Source organism: Halichoerus grypus, chromosome 5 (genome assembly GCF_964656455.1).
Source record: "Halichoerus grypus chromosome 5, mHalGry1.hap1.1, whole genome shotgun sequence".
Classification (NCBI taxonomy): domain Eukaryota; kingdom Metazoa; phylum Chordata; class Mammalia; order Carnivora; family Phocidae; genus Halichoerus; species Halichoerus grypus.
Window position 1 is genome coordinate 64,075,865 of NC_135716.1, and position 9,871 is coordinate 64,085,735.

A 9,871-nucleotide genomic window follows, 5' to 3' on the forward strand; every position below is an offset into this window, starting at 1 on the left:
TGCCCAATGTGGGGCTCAAACTTAAAACCCCAAGACCAAAAGTTTCAGGCTCCACCAACTGAGACAGCCAGGCACCCCAACCTGAGGTACTTTGAGCATAACTTTACTTTACCTCTTGCCTACTTACTCTAGCTGACTCTACCACCACATAAGAAATGGCAGACTTTAAAAAATACCTTTAATTATTTTCTTATCTCAAAAGTAACTGGTGTGAGAAAACACACTGCACTTCGTTCATTGGTGGCTGCCTTTTTTGTTTGTTTAATTCACTTTGTTGAACATTATAATTTAAGTATAATTTGCTTTTGTAGATTATAGTTGACAGCAGACTTAAGAGAAATGAATGTTCCTAACAGTTACTTATCAATAAAAATTTCTCAATCAGAAAAAAACAAGTAACTGGTGTGCATTTCTATGAAATACATATAAAAAGAAACTGGCATAATCCCATCATGCAGAGAAAACCACTATTAACATGTAGGTGGTATCCTTCCAGTCTTTTTTCTAGGCATGTATTCATATAATTTTACAATAGTGGGTCATATTGAATGTACTGTTTTCATTTTGAGATCTACAAAATATTACTAAAGAAACTAAAGGATATCTAATGGTTAAACAGTATTCCCTTCAATAGCATTATCATAGTTTATTAATCTATTGCTCTTGAATAGCTATATGACTTCCCATTTTCAGTATCATAAACAAGTTTACTTCTAATCCTACAGAAAGATTAAGACCTGATTTATAGGGGCGCCTGGGTGGCTCAGTCGGTTAAGTGTCTGCCTCAGGGTCAGGTCATGATCTCAGGTCATGATCTCAGGGTCCTGGGATTGAGCCCCACTTTGGGCTCCCCGCTCAGCAGGGCATCTGCTTCTGCCTCTCCCTCCACCCCTACTCCCCCACTGCGCTCATGTTCTCTCTTTCTTGCTCTCACTCTCTCTCTCTCTCAAATAAATAAAATCTTAAAAAAAAAACCCTGATTTATAATGTTGAAGCAATAATTTGTTAAATACTTCAACTTCCAGAGGAACCTAATTGCTTCCAAGGAAAACTGCTTATCAATATAGTTACAGAATACTAAAACCTAGAACTAATTTTACAATCATTCGAGACTCATTTTGACTGTGCTAAGAACAGAGAAATGCTGTTCTTTTATATTAAACTTAGGGAAAATTGCAGAATGATTAAGTGAAAAACTTTCTTAAAAACAAACTTCTAAATTTTCAGGAGAAATTAAGTATGACCTGTTTTTGTTTTCTTTTTAGGAAGACCTCTCTCCTTGCAAAAATCTCAGTGTTTTATATTTGTATGATAACCGTATTAATCAAATGACTAACTTGAATTATGCTACAAATCTGACCCACTTATATCTACAAAACAACTGTATTTCATGTATAGAGAACCTCAGGTCATTAAAGAAACTGGAAAAACTGTAAGTGCTTTTATTTTTAAGTAATGTAATTCTTCGTCATCATTACAGTAATATTTTTGCATACAGGCCTTTCCATTATCTGCAGTTTTGTGGAACAGACCTCAATTTTTATTCTCCTGTAGTATTATTAGTACAAAAAAAACTGTTACACATGTAATACTTGGCAATTTGTTTCATTAAGCCTGATATACTTTTCTTTTGCAGGAGGGTGAGTTGTCTTAACCACATATAAGGATACCTAAAGCATCCTTAAAGACTCAACTGGTGAAAAAAGTTTCCATGGAAACCAGATGAGCTCTCCTTTTAGAATCACACATCTCAAAGGGGCAGGGTCATAGAGTTGATACTGTTGATTTGATTGTAAAAAGGCATTTACTGCCTATAATGATTTTAACTCAACAATGAAGACTGGTGTATTCAATTTTCCCAGATTGGAAGAATTATTAGTGCTTCTCAAAAAGTGGGCTAAGAACCTCAGAATGGGAAGAGAGTGGGGTAGAAAATGCTGATTAAAAATGCAGATTGCTGGCTTCTGACCTAGATAGCCAAATGAGAATCTCTGGTGTTAGGCCCAAAAATTTTCCATTTTTAAACCTAATACCCGGGGGGTGCCTGGGTGGCTCAATCGGTTCAGCATCTGCCTTCAGCTCAGGTCATGATCTCAGGGACCTGGGATGGAGCCCTGTGCTCCCTGCTCAGCAGGGAGTCTGTCTCTCCCTCTCCCTCCACCCCCCTCATGCTCTCTTTCACTCTCTCTCTCAAATAAATTAATAAATTCTTAAAAAAAAAAAAAAACCTACCCAGATGATTCTTCACCCCAACATATAAAAAGAATACTGGCAGATCATTTAATAAGGACTATTCCAATTCTCTCACTTTAAAAAAAAATAAAATTATTTCTTAGACTAAATTAAGTGTAAGAATCATATAAATAAACCTTTCATTGATTCATTACAAAGAAGATTCCGCATATTTCCACATATGTAGTTTTCACTCAGCTCAGTGATTGTTATGTTTTTATCATGTTTACAGACCATGATGTTCTCAGAATGTCTATTTAAAACTGTTTTATATTTTGCAGGTATCTGGGAGGCAATTACATTGCTGTCATAGAAGGTTTAGAAGGATTAGAAGGACTAAGAGAGCTTCATGTTGAGAGTCAGAGGCTTCCCCTTGGAGAAAAGCTTCTGTTTGATCCAAGAACTCTTCATTCTCTGGCAGTAAGGCCACATTTGAGTATTCTGACAAAGAATATAGTTATTAACAGTTATAATGGAACAGGAAGGTAGCAAAGGTATATTTGGACATTATGTATACTCTGTATGTTTATATGGCCAGTTGAGAATTTTTTAACTTAAACTCAATTAGCCAACATATAGTACATTAGTTTCAGTTGTGGTATTCAATAATTTATCAGTTGCATATAACACCCAGTGCCCATAACATCATGTGCCTCCTTGATGCCCATCACCCAGTTACCCCACACCCCCACCCTTCTTCCCTCCAGCAACCCTCAGTTTGTTTCCTATAGTTAAGAGTCTCTCATGGTTTTTCTCCTTTTCTGATGACTTCCCATTCAGTTTTCCTTCCCTTCCCCTATGATCCTCTATGCTTTCTTATATTCCACATATGAGTGAAACCATATAATAATTGTCTTTCTCTGATTGACTTATTTTGCTCAGCATAACGCCCTTCAGTTCCATCCACGTCAAAGTAAATGGTAAATATTTGTCCTTTCCAATGGCTGAGTAATATTCCATTCATCTTTATCCATTCATCTGTCGATGGACATCTGGACTCTTTCCACAGTTTGGCTATTGTGGACATTGCTGCTATGAACATTGGGGTCACTACATTTATATCTTTGGGATAAATCCCTAGTAGTGCAATCGCTGGGCCATAGGGTAGCTCTATTTTTAACTTCTGAGTAAACTCCATACTGTTTTCCAGAGTGGCTACACTAGCTTGCATTCCCATCAACAGTGTAAGAGGGTTCCCCTTTCTCTGCATCCTCATCAACATTTGTTGTTTCCTGAGTGGCTAATTTTAGCCATTCTGACTGGTGTGAGGTGATATCCCAATGTGGTTTGGATTTGTATTTCCCTAATGCCGAGTGATGTGGAGCATTTTTTTCATGTGTCTGTTGGCCATTTGGATGTCTTCTTTGGAGATATGTCTGTTCATGTCTTCTGCCCATTTCTTGATTGGATTACTTGTTCTTTGGGTGTTGAATTTGAAAAGTTCTTTATAGATCTTGGATACTATCCCTTTATCTGATACGTCATTTGCAAATATCTTCTCCCATTCTGTAGGTGCCTTTTAGTTTTGTTGACTGTTTCCATTGCTGTGCAAAAGCTTTTTATCTTGATGAAGTTCCAATAGTTTATTTTTGCTTTTGTTTCCCTTGCCTTTGAAATGTGTCTAGCAAGAAGTTGCTGCAGCCAAAGTCACAGAGGTTGCTGTCTGTGTTCTCTTCTAGGATCTTGATGGATTCCTGTTTCACATTTAGGTTTTTCATCCATTTTGAGTCTATTGTTATGTATGGTGTAAGAAAATTGTCCAGTTTCATTCTTCTACATATGGCTGTCCAAGTTTCCCAGCACCATTTATTGAAGTGACTGTCCTTTTTCCATTGGATATTCTTTCCTGCTTTGTCGAAGATTAGTTGACCATAGAGTTGAGGTTCCATTTCTGGGTTCTCTATTCTTTTCCATTGATCTATGTGTCTGTTTTGTGCCAGTACCCATTACCATCTTGATGACTCAGCTTTGTAATATAGCTTGAAGTCCAGGATTGTGATGCCACTAGCTTTGGTTTTCTTTTTCATAATTCCTCTGGCTATTCAGGGCCTTTTCTGGTTCCAAACAGTTGAGAATTTATTTAAGGCTTAAAACTAACTTTTCTCACATAATTTCTCAGAGACTCAGCAGCTATAAAGTGGGAATAATAATGCCTGCCTCTATGGTACTAAAAGGATCAAAAGAAAGATGTGGAACGGTTATGTAAATTATTAGGTTCTAATCCAGATGTCAATGCATTCATAATTTCAGCCTTGGTTATATTGTGATTCAAAATTTATAATATTAGGAAAAAGCCTAAGGAAAGAGTCATGCACAATTATTTGGCAAATTTTAAACAACTTAAAGAATCATGATGACGATAATTGTTTTCTTGCTGGATTCTGATTTGATTATAGGTTGCACTACATCAGCTCTGCCTCATCAGAAGCAGGTAGATCTGGAAGCACTACATTTGATGCTCCCGCTGTGACCTGACACCCAGTTACATTGTGAAGGTGTCACAATTAGTTGAGAAGCCAGAGGGTTCAGTGGAGGCTTTTGCTAATTCTCAAAATGGGATTTATTAGGATATGCTACCTTCAATTCTGGGGCAAGAGACGTAAAGGGAACAGGTTGTGTTTTTATAGATTTCATTGGCTTTATTTTAGAGTGCTCAGAAACAGAGGGCAATAGAAGGTTTGTGAACCAAAGTTATAAAAATTGAAAAATAGTCCTTTAAATTGGAAAAGAAAGAAGTGATCTGATTTCTATCCTACCCTCTCCCTATCCTCCCCATAGAATCAAATGTGTCTCAGCTCACCTCAACTGACCCAAATAAATTGATCCCTCTGTGGGGATGGCCAGTTTTATTACAAACGCCAGTACAAACATTTTTGCTTGCTCAATTTTTGCATAGATTCAAGCAGATTCCAAAATTCTAAATATAAGGCATAATTTTTTAAGTTGTATTTAAATTCTTAAAAAGTATCAAGAAGTATTTTCTCTAAAGGTTGGTTATGGATGCCTTGGTGGGTCGACTCAATCTTGGTAGAGATTATTAGGCCATAGATTTTAAGATGGCTTTGGTTTAGTGTTGCTCTATTGTGTATTTATGTCCTCACTAACAGCTAATGTTGATATTGCTCGTTAATTAGCTAATCGTTATTTTAAGTGCCTTCTGAACATATGGATTGTCAAGGGAAAACTATAGAGAGAGACAAAGATAAAAATTAAACCAGACAGGGCGCCTGGGTGGCTCAGATGGTTAAGCGTCTGCTTTCGGCTCAGGTCATGATCCCACAATCCTGGGATTGAGTCCCGCATCGGGTTCCCTGCTCAGCGGGGAGCCTGCTTCTCCCTCTGCCTCTCTCTCTCTCTGTCTCTTATGAATAAATAAATAAATATTCTTTAAAAAAAAAAATTAAACCAGATAAATCTTTTAGTCATTTTTCCTATTTAGGAAAACAGACAAAAACTATTTCTTCCTATGTAAGTATAAATCTTAGTGACAGTTAACAGAAAATGATAATTTCCTTAAACTGAAATAAGCATTTTTCTACACTGTGTTATCATTTGTTTGTTGGGGCATCTTTTCTCTTTCTTTGCTTCTTGATTCCTGGCTTCTTTTTTCTATAAATTTCTTTTATATTCTAGAAGAGGAAAATCAGACTTATGAAGGAACTTTAGACAAAAATAATAAGTCATATCACAATTACTAAAGTCCTTAAAGTTATGTCTGAAAAAAATATAGCATAAAAACAAAATCTCCATGGCTTTTAATTTTCTTGCCTAAAGAGCAAAACAGCCTGGGCGCCTGGGTGGCTCAGTCGTTAAGCGTCTGCCTTTGGCTCAGGTCATGATCCCGGAGTCCTGGGATCAAGTCCTACATCGGGCTTCCTGCTCGGCAGGAGGCCTGCTTCTCCCTCTCACACTCCCCCTGCTTGTGTTCCTGCTCTCGCTATCTCTCTCTCTGTCAAATAAATAAATAAAAAATCTTAAAAAAAAAAAAAAAAAGAGCAAAACAGCCTGAACTGATAAATCTTAAATTTTTCAGATTAAGATTTCTGCTTCCTATATACAGCATTTAATTAGACTATTTACTAATGCTATTTTTCTTACAGAAATCCCTCTCTATATTGAATATCAGCAATAACAATATTGATGACATAAAAGACCTAGAAATACTGGAGAATCTTAATCAGCTCATAGCAGTTGACAACCAACTTCTGCATGTGAAGGTAGTGTAAAGAAAAATTATTTTTAAAGTATTTACATGAAATTGTGATTAAAAAGTACTTATTTTTCTAAATACATATAAAATTTATTACTTTAAAAACTATTCTGGATTAACTCTAAAACTAGCATATGAATCTCTACTTCTTACTCTATTTATTTGCATAACTCTGCCCTTTTACCTGGTTTTCTCTTCCACACCCCAATACCTCCATCCCTCACCAACAGAAAGAGGTTTCTCTGAGAAGGAAATATGTGCTTTTCCTCTCTGTATTATTTTTCCATCAAATGTTTCCCTCTAGAGACTAGATTTCTTACAACTTAATTCTGATCTCCCAATGAATGAATTTCTAGTAACTGTGATTAGACCTGAGCTCTCTCCTGGCTGCTCCTCCTTGGGCAAGTATCTGGATCTTGAACTTACTCTAATTTGCACTAGCTATATTCACAGCATGTTATGTCATATCATACCGTATTCATTCAATTATATATTCATTCAAATATGTACTGAGTACCTACATGTCTGTCAGACAGTGTACTATTCTATGTAGATAAGAGGAAGGAAGGGTACAGTCCTGGGGCTCAGAAAACCTACAGTCAGCAAGTAACAGGACTACAATGTGATTCTGTTTCCATAAGTATTGTGGTGGCACTAACTCAGCCTGTGGCTAGAGAAGGCATCCTGGAAACAGTCATCTGTAAGCTGAGCCACTGCCATGACCTCACAGTTTCTGGTATGGCAATGGTGTGCGCTGTGGTATAATTTCTTTACCTGGAGCAACAGGAGCAACGAAGGGCTTCTTTCCCCCATAAACAGAGCTCTTGTTTTCAAAACTACTTCCAGACAGCTATCCACTGACCTTAAAAAGCTTCCCCTGACTTGTTTCCAAATTCAGATCTATTACCTAGCTAGTCCCATAACTACTATAAGCAGTAGATAATTATGAAACTATTACATGTATTAAACTACAAAAGAATTCCCCAAAATACCCAAAATGCCACTGAACAATCAGGATGGATGTTTAAAATAAAAAGACCAATAAGGAAGCATGACTCGATCAAATTGTTGCAACTTACAACATGAAGGATGTAAGAAGTTCATGGGATAAATTCTGCATTCAAAAATATTTTAAGTTTTAGACTGCTCTTCTAGATTTTTTCCCCACTGGGCATTTTGTATTCATCAGAATTATTTAATTTTCCTATGATTTTGCAGTATTTGTATGAATAATATGATTTTGTGATAGATCGACAGCCTTATATGAAATACACTATACATGCATATGACAAAGCCTGGAGTCTAAGTTTTTGTTAAGTAGAGAAGACTTGTGCTGTGTATTACATTCCCAATTCACCACATGGAAAATGGGAACAGAGTGGCCAAGCACAGAAGCTCACTTTTCCTGGGGAGAGAAAAGTGGAGAATTCCAGTCTCCAAAATTGGCATCAATCTTAAGTGCAGTATAAGTATTTTTCCAAAATGTTTTTGTAAGCCAGGTTCTACACACAATGCCTGGTAATGAGTGGTGAGTATATTTTAAATGATCTGAATAGTTGTTAATTATAATAACTACCAAGATTCATTTCAGTTATTGTCATTATTCTTAAAGCCTTATTCTATTATGCTTTTTGAAAGATTTTATTTATTTATTGAAAGAGACAGAGCAGGAGCACAGGTGAGAGGGAGGAGGGGCACAGGAAAGGGGAGAGAGAGAAGCTCAAGCAGATGCAGCACTGAGCTGGAGCCCAATGTGGGGCTTGATCTCACAACCCTGAGATCATGACCTGAGCCAAAATCAAGGGTTGGATACTTAACCAACTGAGCCACCCAGAAGCCCCTCTATTATGCTTTTAACTCTGAACAGAAAATCAAAGTTTGATAACAGGACAAAAACGCTAGCCTCCAAATGATCCCAAAGGAAGTTTTTCTGAATGACATTAAGACCAAGCTACTTCACCTACAGTGATTCTTAGGCTATGTTAATGTTCATAATCAGGATAAATGTGTAACCAAAATAAATACTTTCATTATTATTGATTATTCAGCCCAATAATAAATGTCTAAATAAACAAACCCTTATTTTTTAAGACTGAACTCAATGTTACCTCCTCTGTATAGTTTTTCCTGAACCCATCCCAATCAAGTTAATCTATTAAAAATATTTATGATATTGTATGTGCCAGGCACTGCTCTAGGCCTTCAGAAAAAGTTCTAGGCACTGAGGATACCATGATCAAGACAGACAGGGTCTCTACCCTCAAAGAGCTTACATTAAAATGAGACAGGGGAGGGAACAGTCAGAAAATAAATAAGCAGAGATTATGAAAAAGGCTATGAAGAAATTAAATAGGATGACATAATAGAAAAGGGGTCAGTAGATTTTTTATTTTATTTTTTTTAAGATTTTATTTATTTATTTGAGAAAGAGAGAATGAGAGAGAGCATGAGAGGGGAGAGGGTCAGAGGGAGAAGCAGACTCCCCACTGAGCGGGGAGCCCGATGTGGGACTCGATCCTGGGACTCCAGGATCATGACCTGAGCTGAAGGGAGCTGCTTAACCAACTGAGCCACCCGGGTGCCTCAGTAGATATTTTAAATCAGATTATCAAAAAAGGCCTCTGAGAAAATGACATTTATGCTGAGATCTGAAGAATGATAAAGAACAAATCTGTGCAAAGAGCTAAGAAAAGAACATGCCAAGCATAGGGAACAGCAGACTTAAAGATTCTAAGTATCCTAGGAACAAAAAAGAGACCAATTTACTGTGATAGGGACCCCAGTGCCTAGCTCGGTCTCTAACACATTGTAAGTACTCAATAAATAATTGTTGAATGAGGGGAGCCTGGGTGGCTCAGTTGGTTGAGCGTCTGCTTTCGGCTCAGGTCGTGATCCCAGGGTCCTGGGATCGAGCCCCGCATCGGGCTCCCTGCTCAGCGGGAGGCCTGGTCTCCCTCTCCCACTCCCCCTGCTTGTGTTCCCTCTCTTGCTGTCTCTCTCTGTCAAAAAATAAAATCTTTAAAAAAATAATAATAATTGTTGAATGAATTAAGAGGCAACAGTTAAACATGATATTATGATAGAGGCCAGATCATAAAGATCTTTTAGGCCAGAGTCATGAGTTTGACTTTATTCTAAATGCAATAGAAAGTCACTAAAAGGATTATATTTTTTAGAAGATTATCAGCTATGTGAAGAATGGGTTGCAAGGGGGTGCCTGGGTGGCTCAGTCAGTTAAGCAACTGCCTTCGGCTCAGGTCATGATCCTGGGGTCCTGGGATCGAGCCCTGCATCAGGCTCCCTGCTCAGGGGGGAGTCCGCTTCTCCCCTTGCTCGTGCTCTCTCACTTGCTGGCTCTCTCTCTCACTTGCTCACTCTCTCTCTCAAACAAATAAATAAAATCTTTAAAAAAAATAAAAATAAAAAAAA

General features: G+C 37.4%; 2 protein-coding genes across 3 annotated transcripts in view; one reads left to right on the forward strand and one right to left on the reverse strand.

Annotated features, from left to right (window-relative positions):
* Positions 1–9,871, reverse strand: part of CSPP1 (centrosome and spindle pole associated protein 1) — a 252,250-nt gene that overhangs the window by 207,673 nt on the left and 34,706 nt on the right. The gene's annotated exons all lie outside the window — the stretch shown is intronic.
* The window catches only part of PPP1R42 (protein phosphatase 1 regulatory subunit 42), a 50,389-nt gene that overhangs the window by 6,832 nt on the left and 33,686 nt on the right, over positions 1–9,871 (forward strand). For both annotated transcript variants that reach the window (XM_036102419.2, XM_036102420.2), the window contains exons 3-5: positions 1,266–1,432; positions 2,514–2,652; positions 6,333–6,449. In XM_036102419.2, the coding sequence (XP_035958312.1) occupies positions 1,266–1,432; positions 2,514–2,652; positions 6,333–6,449 (423 nt within the window). The remainder of the gene's footprint in view (positions 1–1,265; positions 1,433–2,513; positions 2,653–6,332; positions 6,450–9,871) is intronic.